This window comes from Trematomus bernacchii, unplaced genomic scaffold (genome assembly GCF_902827165.1).
Source record: "Trematomus bernacchii unplaced genomic scaffold, fTreBer1.1, whole genome shotgun sequence".
In the NCBI taxonomy this organism is placed as follows: Eukaryota; Metazoa; Chordata; class Actinopteri; order Perciformes; family Nototheniidae; genus Trematomus; species Trematomus bernacchii.
In genome coordinates, this window is record NW_022987552.1 from 859,734 (window position 1) to 875,975 (window position 16,242).

At 45.0% G+C, this 16,242-nt stretch overlaps 1 protein-coding gene across 1 annotated transcript in view; it reads left to right on the forward strand.

The window, feature by feature from the left end:
- Positions 1-4,739: 4,739 nt before the first annotated feature.
- The window catches only part of LOC117477170 (CD109 antigen-like), a 48,747-nt gene continuing 37,244 nt past the window's right edge, over positions 4,740-16,242 (forward strand). The window contains exons 1-2 of the mRNA XM_034123817.1: positions 4,740-4,979; positions 15,872-15,927. Coding sequence (XP_033979708.1) covers positions 4,740-4,979; positions 15,872-15,927 — 296 coding nt within the window. The remainder of the gene's footprint in view (positions 4,980-15,871; positions 15,928-16,242) is intronic.

Consider the following 16,242-nt stretch of genomic DNA (forward strand, 5'->3'; position numbering starts at 1 on the left):
AACTGACGTGTGTGTGCGTGTGTGTGTGTGTGTGTGTGTGTGTGTGTGTGTGTGTGTGTGTGTGTGTGAGACAGCGACAGAGTGAAATACACAATCAGCATCAGTGAGAAACCTCCACTGATTCCATATTTCCCTCATTAGTCTGCAGCCAGCTCCATCTGCATCCTATTACACACACACACACACACACACACACACACACACACACACACACACACACACACACACACACACACACACACACACACACACACACACACACACACAGCTCTATAAAAAGTTTCCTGTGTGTCATGGAAAGTTCTCTTTTGGAGAAATTCATGTCTGGGTTTTCTTTGCCTGAGCGACACTGACACCTGCTGCTGATAGAGGGGGAAATGTGAGATATAATTATAATTAAAACAATCTAATAATTAAACCCTATAATTGATTCATGTAAGGATGTTATAGGTAAAGGCGCCTCAAGGTTATTTAACTGTGTAATACTAATTTGACTGAGTTAAAGCTGTATTAAACTGCACGTTTCAATCAATAATCTGTATTTTATTATTAGTATCTTTATAAAAACTATCACACCACTTTATAAATGTTAACATACATATTTCTACAATTTATATATATTGTATTATAATGTTAACATTTCTACTGTAAGTTATAGAAACATTTTATTCTTTTGGAATTCTATGTTTTCTTTCACATTTTACTTTTTATTTATTGTTATTTATACTTTTATGTAAATGCCTTTATTTTTATCTGCACATTTCTTTTTAATTTCTTTTATGTCAGTATTTATCTTATTTTTTATATTTTATTTCACATTTTTACTTTAACTTCCCATTTCTATATATATTTTATTATAACACCAAATTCCCCCTGTGAAATAAAGTATTTTCATCTGGTGATACTTGCACAAAAAGTGTACATTTTAATATTGAAATTACTTAATTGCTTTAACTTACTGACGTGAGAAGAAAAAGTTTTGTACTTGTAAAACCTATGCTGAATTTGTCTCTGAAACATGATTTATTAGAAAAATGTTATGTGTTTGTTTGATAGATACATTTTTTATTTGCAAAACTAAATGCATTAGTTTGTAGATGGTGTTTTGTATTTGCTAACCACACTGTGTTTGTTAGTGAATCATGAGGCATTTCTAAAACTTGTTTAGTTTGTTTGTGGAGTTATGGCAGGAAATTAGCTCCATACGGCTCTGTCACATTTCTGATGCGTTCAAGTGCTGCTGCTTGCCTGCCCCACCACCCCAGCTTCCACCTGTAGGCTCGGGGGATAGTTATCTAATCATCACTCAACGTTCTTTGTAAATCTGTGGAGTGATGAGGCCCGAGCCTAGACACCAAACTCAAACTATATGCTGCTTATACTAAACATATTAAGAAACGAGGGGTTACGTATGGTAACCCTTGTTATATAAGCACAGGCGGAGCCTTCTACTGGACTCTATGGGTACTACCCCTTGATCATATCATGCAAGCATTCATCCACTGAGACTTCTATAGAAGTAGCCGGCCCCGGGGTGGGCCTACCTGAATGCGCGCGCATCCCACCGTATAAAAGGAGGCCTCTCCTCCTGACTGTCATCCTACACTTCTCTTCAGCAAGCAGCATAGGACAGACAGCGCCCCGATGTATGCACGCGCTGTCGTCCAACAACACAGTTCCACCTCACTGTCCCTGACCGGCTTTCTGGTTAGCAGCCTGCACCTCACTCACCTCTACCTCGGTTGTAACCGTGGAGCAGTCCGGGCTGCGGCTGACAGAGCACACTCTAACGCGCTTACCTCGTGAAGAGTGTGCTCGGAAAACAGTGCTGAGGGCTCCCCCCCTCCACCCATAGTCGGACGGAGAGAGTCCTCAGCCCCGTATGGGCTCACTGTGCACCACCTCTCCCGAGTCCCTAAGGAGCACGGGGAGAGTGCAAGTGCCCCATGTCCCCCAATCAGACACGCTCACCCCGTGAAGAGTGTGTATGGACTATAATGTGGAGGGCTCCCCCCTCCTGCCCTAAAGCAGGGGGAAAGAGTCCTCCAGCCCCGTATGGGCCCAGTGCGCACCACGTCCCCCGGGACCGGGGCCCGGGAAAGACTTAAGCGCATTACGCCCGGGGAGGGGGTCAGATGCCCACTGACCCACAGCCCCCCTCCCTCCTCACCAGTAATGTGTTGCCCCAGCAAGCACAGACGATGAAAAGGAGACAGACATGTCCAAGAGATAACATTTTATGAAGGGGATTTATGCTTATGTCCTCCACACTCACGCTGTTAAATAAGGCTGTTGACACAGCCGCAGCCCTTGTAGAGTGTGCTCTCGGACACTGTCTTGGCTGACATTAAGGCAAGTAGAAATGCTGTCTTCCACGATAGTGCTTTCAGGGAGGAGAGCTCCAGAGGCTCAAATGGTTCTGTGACCAGAGCCTCGAGCACCAGCAGGTCCCACTGCGGGGCGGAGGCGTGCACTAGTGGGCGCAGCCTCCTGACCCCCCGTAAAAAACGCGACATTAGTGGCTGACTAAAGGCTGACCTCCCGCCAAATCCCTCATGGCAGGACGAGATAGCTGCTGCATACACTTTCTCTGTGGAATGAGCAAGCCCTCTGTCCACCAGTAACTGTAAGTAAGACAAAATAGAGCCCAACTCACAAGATAGGGGCTCTATTTTCCGCTACTCACACCATCGCTGGAATCCCAGCCAATTCGGCCTGTAACAGCCTGTGGTGGATCCTGCTCTTGCTGCCTGGATAGACTGAATAACACTGTCAGACAATCCACCCTGTCTCAGCCTGTCCCTCTCAGGAGCCAAGCCTGGAGAGGTTGGCCCAGAGTGGGTAACGCCCCGATTGCACCTGCCTCTTGACACATCGCCCCCCAGAACTGGGGAAGCGCCCAGGGCTGGCCCACCTTCATCTGTGTCATCTCTGAGTACCACGGCGCCCCCGACGAACGGGGCCGCCCGGTCCGCTGGCATGGCGAACATGAAGGGCACTCCGTCATCGTGCTCTTCCATCTCCACCACCTCGAGGTCCGGGTCCTCCGTCTCTTCCGGCGAGACGTAAGCGGGCCCAGGTTGGCCGCCGCGTGGTCAGACCCCAGGCACTCAAAGAATCGACGGTGGAGATCGGCGCCTGCAATTAAGCCCAGGCACAAAGGGCAGGGTCGCTGCTCCAATAATGGTGAGTCCATGTTTCTTTTCCTCTTTCATCTAGCTTTTCTCTCAGTTGTTCCTTGCTCCTATTAGGGAATTAAAAGGACTCGTTGACATTCTGTGGACTTTAACATTAGTGCTGAGGGTGCCCAATTGGACAAGCCCTTATCTTTGCCCCAGAGTACACCTAAAATCAGCCGGGGTGCTCCACGCATTGGCACCGTTGGGGGCTTCCACATGGGAAAGAAACGGGGGTCAGGCGAGCTTTCCCCTCAGAGATAGAAAATATTAAAGTTTTGGAATTGTTTCTGTAATTCATTAAAAGTCCACCAGATGGCAGAATAGTGTCCAATTGATGGAATTTACTATATAATCAATTTATCCACGTAGTGTACGATATTGTACAATGCATGGACATTTCAATACAAATTGAATTCCATCAAATGGACAGTCTAAAATATGGTTTAGAACAGTGTTTGAATCATGGGGTAAACATTGTTTAAATAGTCTGATACTTCCAGGGCGCATCACAGCACTTGACAAGGAAGACATAGTGTTTCACATGTCGGAATAAGTGTGTTGTATATGTACATGTATTGTACTATACTGTACAATACAGAGACATAGGTTGAGGGCATCGTTAGGAGGATGAAGCCCTCCACCTGTGTCCTGGACCCCCTTCCGTCAGCTATTGTGAAATCTTACATCTGTACCATGAGCCCCATGATCACTAAGATCGCAAACCTCTCTCTCCAGGCTGGCCATGTCCCCTCTGCCCTAAAAACCGCTGTCATCAAACCTCGACTCAAAAAACCCTCCCTTGACCCAGGAGTCCTGGCCAACTACAGACCCATTTCCAACCTTCCTTTTCTATCGAAGGTGCTGGAAAAACTAGTTGCTGCTCAGCTCCAGGACCACCTAAACTCCAACAACCTCTTTGAGAAGTTCCAGTCTGGTTTCCGCTCAGGCCACAGCACAGAAACTGCCCTGGTCAGGGTCACCAACGACCTGCTGATGACGGCTGATGCTGGCTCTCCCTCTCTCCTCATCCTCCTCGATCTCACTGCAGCTTTCGACACCGTCGATCACGGCATCCTCCTCCATCGTCTGCACTCCACCATCGGACTCTCTGACTCTCCCCTTGACTGGTTCAGATCTTACCTCACCGGGAGAACAGAGTACGTCTCCTTGGGCGAGGCAGAGTCGGGTACCCACAACGTCACCTGTGGTGTCCCTCAAGGATCAGTTCTCGGCCCCACCCTCTTCACACTCTACATGCTCCCCCTTGGCTCTATCATCAGCCGACATGGAGTATCATTCCACTGTTACGCTGATGACACCCAACTGTACCTCAGGATCAACCCTACCTCCTCTGCAGCCCTGCCTTCACCCACACTCACTGCCTGCCTGGAGGAGATACAGGCGTGGATGAAGCACAACTTCCTGAAACTCAACAGCTCCAAGACCGAAGCCATTATAGTTGGCACCCCACACCAGGTTTAGTCATCCACCATCACCACCATCACCTTCTCCGGCCAGGACATTACCCTCTCCTCAATAGTCACCAACCTGGGTGTTAAAATGGACGCCCATCTGACCTTTGAGGCCCACATTAAACAGCTGTGCAAGAACTCCTTTTATCACCTCAGGAACATCGCCAAACTCCGCCCCACACTCACTCTGTCCGACGCCGAAAAGCTGGTCCACGCCTTTGTCTCCTCCAGGCTGGACTACTGCAATGCACTCCTCATCGGGATCCCTAACAAAAGCATCAAGAAGCTCCAGTACATACAGAACAGCGCTGCTAGGATCCTGATGAGGGTGCGCAAATATGACCACATCACCCCCATCCTTAAAACACTACACTGGCTACCCGTAGAACTGAGGATAGAATTCAAGGTCTCCGTCCTCACCCACCAGTGTGTCCATGGAACTGCCCCTCCCTACCTCAAGGAACTCCTCACCACCCATACCTCCTTGCGGACCACCCGCTCCAGCAACTCCTACCTGCTCAAACCCCCCAGGACTAAGCTCCGTACCATGGGAGACCGGGCCTTCTGCTCGGCTGCCCCCAGTCTGTGGAACGCTCTCCCCGACCACATGAGAGCACCACAGAGCATGGAGGCTTTTAAAAAAGGCCTCAAAACCCATCTCTTCAAAAGAGCCTTTGCCTAGACCTTTTTACCATCCTTTTATCTTTATTTTTATTTATTTATTTATTATTGCTTTTTAATAATCCTACCGTGTTGTGTCATGTCTATTTATACTGTTCCTGCCTGTAGCACTTCGGGATTTGAATTCGAATATGAAGTGCTTTATAAATGGAACCCATTATTATTATTATTATTATATACAATATTAAATAAAGTACATCAATTGGACATGAAAAAGGCAGGCTACAATAAAGCGCTTTACAAGGGAGGAACAGTGTTTCACATGTCGGAATAAGTGTATTGTATATGTCTCTGTATTGTACGGTAGTGTACTGTGAGACAGCCATTGAGCGGCCCGACCAAGCAAGGCGGCAGAGGCAGAGAGTTCAAATATAACCCGGTGTGGGCATTTATTAAATCATGGGCACATGATTCACAGCCTCAATATGACTGTTACCCGTGAACACAGTCACCAGCCACAAGGATCTCACACACTACCTGTCCACTGACAGGGAAAACAGAGCCTAAATACACACACACTAATCAGGCCAATAAGACAAAACGGGAGGGGGAACACTTTCAAACTAAACAACAGGGCCATGGGGCGGAAAAGTGAAAAAAAGTGTCCGAAAATAGGCACTCGTGATGCGGGTAGAGTCCCCTGTCGACTCCCCTTACATTCCTCCAGAGGCACATTTGTCAGTCAACTTTTGTGAGAACCAGGCTGGGGGGGTCTTGAGGCACAAAATAAGGCCGACCCAAAGTGCATGGTGAGCGGACACTTCACCTCCGTGTTTGCAGACAGCCGTTTGTTTTCTGAGTGCACCCAAAAACCGGGTTTCCGATTTCGTGCAGACTGTAGTCCAAAATGTATGGATGAATATTTTTTGACGGAGAGGGGGAAATGAAGCCCCGGACACTTTTCCCCTTCTCAATTGCAACTTACAACGGAGAAGGGGAAAAAAGGGCCCGAAGCCCCTAAGGGTTGAGCTTTTTCGGGCCCCTTCTCTGTTGGCACTCTGTTGGATTATTTTAAGATATAATTAACCGTTTTCCTCACTTTTTTCTTCTTTCCACGGGTGGTTCCGCCTGGCAGCACCCACATTTGGCATGGAAACTCCAGGATGTGTGGGCAAAGCTCCATAAACTGACAAAATCACCCAGAAATGTCACTTTCCTAGCCCAAAAATATATAATTCAAAGACATTTAAATAGTAAAAGGTACAATTGTGCTTTGAATTACCCGGAATTGGATTTATATAGCCCCATGACAGTGATTAACAATCTTTTTCATGGAAAAAAGTGTTAAAACGCCTGATTAAAGCATATGAAGGACCCCAATGAGCTCCAGAGTATGTGCATTGTTTCAGGGAACCATATTAATGATACAAGTGTGGAGAGAACGTCACTTTCCAAGGCAGAAATAGTGATTCAAATGCGGGGAAACTGTCTTAAATAGGGACATAGAGTACCCAGAGAAGCAGGCTGCAGCACCTGGAGGAAGAGGGGTGCTGCATTCTGGTTCATGTCCAATTGAAGGAACTTATTTAACATTGAAACCGTCCCTGAAGTGTACAATGTTGTACCAGAGTGTAAGAATACTCTGTTACAGTAGAAATCATGCATTCAAAATGTTCCTCAAGTAAAAGTAGAAAAGTATTATCATCAAAATATAGTTAAAGTAGCGACAGTAAAAGTAGTCATTGTGCAGATTGGTCCATTTCAGAATAATATATATGAGGGATGGGCAACTTGGATGGTGGTGGGGGCCACATCATTGATGTACTGGCCACCAGGGGGCCACAGATTCACTTGGAACACAGACACACAAATTCCATGTATTGTATGTAATTATTAACAAAAATACTAATTCCGACATCTTCATTGACATTTTTCAATCTTTCAGAGAACATCCTCCAATAAGCTCACTAAACAAATATCAGCTCACAGAAATGTTATTTAATTTTTACAAGTGGCATGTTTGTGTTGAACAGGTTATTTAACAGTGGAATACAACTTTTTTAAACTATTGGAAAGCACGGAAAATATGTGTGCATTGAGATTAACCATTAAGATGACATAAACATGAAGTCATGAACACTAACCTAGACATTAGTTGTCTAAATTGAACCTAAGACACTTCACAGCCTGTCTCTGCTGACTCACAATAAGGGGAATGTCAACACAGGCAACTGTTAACTGTCTGCTGTTCCTCAGCGCCGCTCCCCCTCCCTCTCGCTGAAATTATTAATGAAAGGCGTATAGTAATCACAGCAGCAACGTGCAATCAGGGGAGGCAGGGGAGGCAGAGGCCCAATTCCAAACCACACCCTACCCACTCCCACTCCGTGACTGAGTGAACTCCGTGAAGGAGTGCCACTCGCAGCTTAACGAGGCTCTCTCCTCTCAGGTGGAGGGAGTAAATACAGCGGCAAGCTTTGGGACAAACTCCCCTCTCTCCGGCAGAAACAGGAAATGCCGTAACTGTATGTAACAACGGTTTCAAATCAGCATCTCTTTGACAAAACATTAAATTAATAACTAAAATAAAACTCCAAACATCTTTAAATATGTTACTTTTTTGTAAAGCTCTTTTAGTTTTAAACATGATGTTTATAAGCTTCTTAGTTTTTGCAACAGTCTGTAGATATACACAACTTTAAAATAAAATGCACACATTTACCTTTTTCTAGACTAAACACAGGTATGATCCTAAGTTAAAGAAAAAATTAGGTTCTCATGAGGTTGTTAACATCGCAGTTTATCAGCGGATGTTTGCTGGAACTGTTTGTAAACAGCGTGTTTCCTGACGGACATAAGCAGCGTTGAGACCGGTGAGGTAGGGCAGCAGGTGAAGTCAGGACCGATGCAGACTCGCTGTTTGAGGGCTTGATAACCCACTCCCCCTCAACACTTGTTGGGTTGGAACAGCACTTAATGTGGCAGACCCTCCGCGCGAACGCGCAAACGGAGGGGTAGTGTGTAGGGCAGTGGTCACCAACCAGTCGATCGTGATCGTGGTGCGGGTAGATTGCGCACCGTTAAAAAAAGTAACAAAAGAAAGAAAAGTAAAACAATAAATATAATAATTTTTTTTTTTTATAAAGTTTTTAGATGTAAGCCTATCATCCACCACCCCGTTAGCAGGTGCCACTTGATTGACGTATCTTTGAGACATTCCCTGTCGCTCCCGAAAATAATAGACTGACTTTAAGTGATGCTGCATATTTTTGAACTCACTGCACTCACTACCAACTACAACAAAATGAACATATTTTACCGTGATGTAATTGTACTACACATTTCAAAATGATGCCGGAATAACAACATACTGATACCGGTTAGTAAAAAACATGAATTAATGCTTTGACAAGTCTGCAGACAGACGGCAGGCGAAAAACCTTTTAAAATGCTTGTTTTCTGAATGGAGATCGGATCAATCAGGCTAAACTAACGTTGTATATGCTATGTCAGCCTTCCATCTGTGCACAAACTTATCTCGTGCCCTCATTGGTCATGTGCGCATTTGTGTGTGTTGGAGGAGGGGCTCTGTAAGGAAGTGGCAGATTTTCTCCGGTTGTGTATTTTGAAATTCTACGCACTCGAGCTGGTTTCTCCGAAATTACCTACCCCACCTTTAATGTTAAATGTTGCACTTGCATGAAGCTTCAGTGGATAAGCCTCACAGTTAAAATGACACTTTTTGTTATCTGCTCACTGCAAGATGTTGTTTTTGTCTTTGTTGTTGTTGCTGTCAACAAAATAATGTACTCATTCACTCAAACAAATGGAAAATAAGCTATACCTATATATTTAGGATTGTAATGAAAGAAAGAATGAAACTTAAAATGATAGGTATGATGTAAATATATATATTTATCCTTTTTGACTTGTTAGTTATGTTGTGTTCTTGGTTTAATGAAATGGGAAGTTGCACCAAATGATTTGATGTAATTCAGATGCAATTAGCCGACATAAAAGGCCCCAAATTGGAAGTACTGTCTGGGCCGTCTTTTTCACTCAATTCTGCAATAGGTAGATCTCGCCTTTCACGAAGGCCGAGGTTGGGGATCTTGGGCTTAAAAAGGTTGGTGACCACTGGTGTAGGGTATGGTTTGGAATTGGGCCAGAGCCTCACCTGTCATACTCCATATATATATATATATATGATATATTATGTCCGGCAGTGGCTCAGTCAGTAGGGGCTTGGACTGTGAGCCATAGGGTCGCCGGTTCAAGTCCCCGACCAGACCTAAATATGGAGAGTGGACTTCTACGCCCCTGCCGTGGTGCCCTTGAGCAAGGCACCGGACATCCTCACTCCCATTGCTCCCCGGGCGCTGTACAATAGCTGCCCACTGCTCCTAGTACTAGACTCCTGGTGCTAGGATGGGTTAAAAGCAGAGAACACATTTCACTGTGTGCTGTGTGCTCTGCATGTGAGACCATTACAGAGGGTTTCATCCCTCCCAATTCTTCTTCTTCTTCCAATGTAACAACAAAAGAAAAAAAGAAAATAATAATAAAATGTCTCCACCGATCTGTGTTGTAAATGTGATTTCTGTATGATTCCAATCGCTTTTTATAGTCCAAATCGGCAAATTTGCCGAGCTCCGCTACAACTACATTGGAGCGATGAGGTAGGCAGGGACGAAAAGGGATAGAAACTGGCTGGAGTGTGGGCACTAATTTAGTGCGGGCACTAATTTAGTGCTCCAGCCAGTTTATGTGGGATAAGGTGAGGCACAGATGAGATCTGCCTCACCTCAGATGCTTAATATAGTGTAATCCTAATGTGTGTGTGTGATAAACAGATGTGTTTGGACAAGGGTTTTTTATGACAACCACAGGAAGACAGGATGAGTGGAAGGAATTTGCGATAAGGGGTTATCTGTATATCCCATTTGTTATTTGTAGGGTGTGAGTTTTAGCATACAGTGTTGTGTCATGAGGCAAACACCTGAGGCCTGTACTACGAAGCTGGATTTTCGCTTAGCCGGCTAAATTCAGGGAAATCTCGGGCTTTCCGGTCCTACGACGCTGGTTCTCTTTTTAGCAGGCTAGATTTCCATGGTAACTTATGCTGAGCGGCAAACCTGCTCCGGAGCAGGTTAGGTGGCAGGCTAAGAGATCAACTCAGTGAAAGCACTGCCTGCTGACCAATCAGAGCTCCGTGTGCGGAGTTTAAAGCGATCAATTCATATTACAGGATAGAGGAAATACAGAAAAACTGCCGTTGCAGGAAAGACAACCGGCCAAAATCAACTGACTGTGTGAACGTGAAAATGAATAGAATATCCCCTCCCATCTTCAGAGCAATCTGACTATTATAACATTAGCGTTAAGAAAGCTTACTTAAATATCTGCCACGACATAAGTAACCGGATCAGAGTAACATTAAGTACAGTCCGCGGCACTGTGAGTGCAGACGTCGATGTGTCCCATTATCATTCATATCATATCACATCATAATGTATCATATATTTCCTTATTTGAGTCAGCTTCTTGAGCCGTATCTGGCCGTGCAACACTCACAGTGTCACATACTGTATGCAGAAGTATTATTTTAAGCAACACATTAAGTTGACGAAACACTCGAGTCAAATGTAATTAAAGTCAGATCGTGGCTTGGACGGGGCAGTGATTTCATAAACCTGTTAATGTACGCATTCAAACACTTTTTCTTTTACCAGCTGTATTCACCTTGCAGGTGCAGCTATGTGGCTTTTATCCTGGGTAAAGTGTTTAAGTCATGGATGTTTAAAGTTTAACTTCTTCATATTTGACTAATATTAAAGTTCACTTTTCATTCAGGAAGTATGACGCTGCGCTGTCAGTACGCTTCTCCGTGTTTGAGATTGGTCGAATGCTCCAAATACCACCCCTTTCATGTGAACGCGCACCTAACTAGATAGGACACGGCGGCTTGAGCGATCCACTTGATATCCAGCGTCGTAGTACAGCTTAGCGCCAGCGCGTATGTTTTGGCTTAGGCCAACCGGCTAACTCCAACATATCCAGGTTAGGTTGAACCAGCTTCGTAGTACAGGCCTCTGGTCTGTCATGTGGGTTATCTTTGAATGTTTTCCTATAAGAGTGGCTGTAACAGAGCAGAACAGGGCACTCTCTTTGTGGAGGTGTCACTGCTTGCAAGCATTAAAACGAAGATCTCAAAATACTTTATATCGATAATGTGTTTCTTTGAATATTTGCCTAACTCATCTTTTACTCTAGACAGCAGCTGATTTGAAGTTGCTACGATACACCCCACAAAAACTGGCTGGAGCGCGGGCACTAAGCGCAAGCCTGTTACCATCTCACTGTAGGTCACCAAAGTAATGTTTGTAGATCCCCTTATTACATGTATCCTCGCCATCCATTGTCTCTAAATAACTTATTTCACGTATATATGATATTTAGCCGTGTATTCCACCGGGTCCGTCTGCGCCGCGGCGTTCACAGCGATCGCGGCCACTCTAGTCAATGGGAGTTATTCCACCAGATGCGCCGCGTTGCGACTCAGAAGCGTCCCAGAAGCGTCTCGGCGCTGGGCTCTGCTAAAAATACGCGGCTGGTCTATTTTCGACGCGAGACGCGGGGCGTTCCATAGCGCCGGGCAGGAAGTGGAACGTCAGATCATCCAGTCAATCCCCAAAATAAACTAATTTTGCAGTCCCTACCCCTCCGTAGTCTTTCAAGTAGGAGGAGAAATGCCAGCGTTCTCCTCCGGTTTACAGGCACTGTGTAAATTATATATATAGAATAATTATGATGATGAATGCATCTTTTTACCACTAAAGTACAGCATCACATCTTTGATACATGTCGTTTATAACTGGAATATTACAATTATTATTAACTTTGTCTGTACAAAGAAGCCTGTCCAGGAAATATGCCCAAATCAACAACAACTGCGAGCCGGCACGCAAGACGCTCCGCTTCTGATACGCGCCCGGTGGGGTTTTACGCTGTAGGAGGTCGGAACAAAACCGCGGCGCAGCCGTAACGCGGCGCAGACGGACCTGGTGGAATACACGGGTAAATATCATATATACGTGAAATAAGTTATTTAGAGACAATGGATGGCGAGGATAGGACGGATCTGAGGTGAGGCAGATCTCATCTCTGCCTCACCTCACCCCACATAAACTGGCTGGAGCACTAAATGAGTGCCCGCACTCCAGCCAGTTTATGTAGGCCAGGGGTGCCCACACTTTTTCAGCTTGGGAGCTACTTTTAAAATGACCAAGCCCAAAAGATCTACCTACAGGGCCGCCCCTGCCCAATCTGTGTCGCGAGTGCGCGCGCGGGGGGGTGCTAGTGGATTAAGCGGCGGATAAACTGTGGCGCGCTTACACTAATTGCGCCGCATAAGCGCATAATAGTGCGCCGTATTTGCGCTTCAGATGAAGAGGTGAGGCCCCCTCATAATGCATGAACCCGTATGGCACAATACAACTCAGACTGGCTTACCTGTACGTCAATCAAGTGGCAAATGCCATAGTAAGGATGGATGATAGGCTAACTTTAAAAAAAAATAAAATAAAAAAGATGATTTTCTTTTTTTCAATGCCATGCGATCTACCCACACTACCTTAGCGATCGACCGGTCGATCGCGATCGACGTATTGGGCACCCCTGCTGTAGGGTTAAGTGAGGCACAGCTCAACCCTGCCTCACTTCTCATCGCTCCCATGTAGTTGTAGCGGAGCTTGGCAAATTTGCCGATTTGGACTATAAAAAGCGATAGGAATCATACAGAAATCACATTTACAACACAGATCAGTGGACATTTTATTATTTCTTTAGTTTTTCTTTAGTTTTTTTGTCGTTACATTGGAGTATGACAGGTGAGGCTCTGGCCCAATTCCAAACCATACCTTACACCTACACACTACCCCTCCGTTCGCGCGGAGGGTCCGCCACATTAAGTGCTGTTCCAAACCAACAAGTGTTGAGGGGGAGTGGATTATCAAGCCCTCAAACAGCGAGTCTGCATCGGTCCTGACTTCACCTGCTGCCCTACCTCACCGGTCTCAACGCTGAGTGTGTCCGTCAGGAAACACGCTGTTTACAAGTAGTTCCAGCAAACATCCGCTGATAAACTGCGATGTTAACAACCTCATGATAACCTCATATCTTTTTTTAACTTAGGATCGTACCTGTGTTTAGTCTAGAAAAAGGTAAATGTGTGCATTTTATTTTAAAGTTGTGTATATCTACAGACTGTTGCAAAAACCAAGAAGCTTATAAACATCAGGTTTAAAACTAAAAGAGCTTTACAAAAAAGTAACATATCTAAAGATGTTTGGAGTTTTATTTTAGTTATTAATTTAATGTTTTGTCAAAGAGATGCTGATTTGAAACCGTTGTTACATACAGTTACGGCATTTCCTGTTTCTGCCGGAGAGAGGGGAGTTTGTCCCAAAGCTTGCCGCTGTATTTACTCCCTCCACCTGAGAGGAGAGAGCCTCGTTAAGCTGCGAGTGGCACTCCTTCACGCAGTTCACTCAGTCACGGAGTGGGAGTGGGTAGGGTGTGGTTTGGAATTGGGCCTCTGCCTCCCCTGATTGCACGTTGCTGCTGTGATTACTATACGCCTTTCATTAATAATTTCAGCGAGAGGGAGGGGGAGCGGTGCTGAGGAACAGCAGACAGTTGACAGTTGCCTGTGTTGACATTCCCCTTATTGTGAGTCAGCAGAGACAGGCTGTGAAGTGTCTTAGGTTCAAGTTAGACAACTAATGTCTGGGTTAGTGTTCATGACTTCATGTTTATGTCATCTTAATGTTTAATCTCAATGCACACATTTTCCGTGCTTTCCAATAGTTTAAAAAAGTTTTATTCCACTGTTAACTAACCTGTTCAACACAAATGCCACTTGTAAAAATTAAATAACATTTCTGTGAACTAATATTTGTTTAGTGAGCTTCTTGGAGGATGTTCCCTGAAAGATTGTAAAATGCCAATGAAGATGTCAGACTTAGTATTTTTGTGAATAATTACATACAATACATGGAATTTGGGTGTGTGTGTTCCAAGTGAATCTGCGGCCCCCTGGTGGCCAGTACATCAATTGTGTGGCCCCCACCACCATCCAAGTTGCCCATCCCTGCTGTAGGAGGTCGAAACAGAACTGCGGCACAGCCGTAACGCGGCGCAGACGGACCCGGTGGAATCCCGGCGTTAGGCTCGCTGGTCTCATCATACGGCAATGAAAAAGCACCAGGGGAGGCAGCCATAACCTCTGCCGCACTGCACGGGGTGCACGTGAGCCCACAGGTTCTTGTTGCTACTGTTATTCTACACAGAGACGGTAGACGCAAACAACAAACTAGACTTTTGAAAAAGTTAAAAAAGTCATAGAGATTTTTGTCCATAAGGATAGCATGGACTTCATCTTCAAGTCAAGGTAAGACCACAATTGTATTGAAAATGGGATCTTACTAAGAGAGAACAATCCAATATTGTTTGGAAGCTGCACCGCCTCCAACCGCAAGAGCCTGCAGCGCATTGTGAACTCTGCCCAGAGGATCATCGGTGCCTCACTCCCATCACTACAGGACATATATAACACCCGCCTCACCCGCAAAGCACTCAGCATTGTGGGTGACTCCACAAACCCCTCCAACAGCCTCTTCAGCCGCCTGCCTTCAGGAAGAAGGTTCCTCATTTTATTTCATTTCAAACCTTTATTTATCCAGGTGTATCCCATTTAGATCATTGATCTCTTTTTCAAGGGAGACCTGCTCAAGTAGGTTCCACATGAAATATAAAAACATAAACAGAACAACAAAAAGGACATCATACAGCATCATTACAGGGATTACAATTTACATAACTATCCACATGAACAGGTACCAACAGCTTCCGATTCAGTAGCATCCAACCAAGCTTTAAAAACATTTAGTGGCACCAGATTGCTCAGTTTCCATTTCAATTGCAGACTATTCCAGGACAGTGGAGCTGCGCATCTAAATGCTATCTTCCCTAAGACAGTCCTAGCAGTTGGCACATTTAATAAAACCACAGCATGCGATCTCAGGCAGTAGCCACTTACAATTCGCCGTGAGATCAGGGAGCAGATGTAGGATGGAAGTTTCCCTAACATGGCTTTGTATATAAAAATGTAACTGTACTTTGAACACTTTAAATATATTATTGACATTTTAACCGGTATACCACGCTTATCCAGACCCTTTTTGTTGTTGTTTTATGTATACATGTCACACTGTGGGACTGTGGGAAACGATATTTCAAGATTTCTGGATGTATAACACATGAAGAATTTTTGACAATAAAGCTGACTTTGACTTTGACTTTGACTTCTTGCTCCTCAGAGTGGAAACACCCAGTTACTGAATGAAGAATCCCCGGGGAAATCAGGGAAGAGGAGGAGGAGGAGGAGGAGGAGGAGGAGGAGGAGGAGGAGGAGGAGGAGGAGGAAGAGGAGGAGGAAGAGGAAGAGTCACTGTTCAGGTATAAAGACTACACCTGTCTCCTTCTGTCACTGAATCCCTTTGGAGAGTTTTGCTCTGCTTGCAAATGGATCGTCTCCAGGTGTGGGGATTCTTCGGCTTCATCTGCTTCACCGCGGCCGTTAACACAACACACAGGTAAACACACACACACACACACACACACACACACACACACACACACACACACACACACACACAGGTAAAACACACAGGTAAACACACACACACACACACTGGTAAAACACACAGGTAAACACACACACACACACACACACACACACACACACACACACACACACACACAGGTAAACACATAGGTGAACTTATTGAAGTATTTTTGCACATTTAAGGGCTCTTTCTGAGGTTTATTTTCGCCAACAATTGATTTATCTTTAGTTATCTTTAGTCATTTATTTCATGCTGTTTGACTTATTTTCAATGTGACTCCTT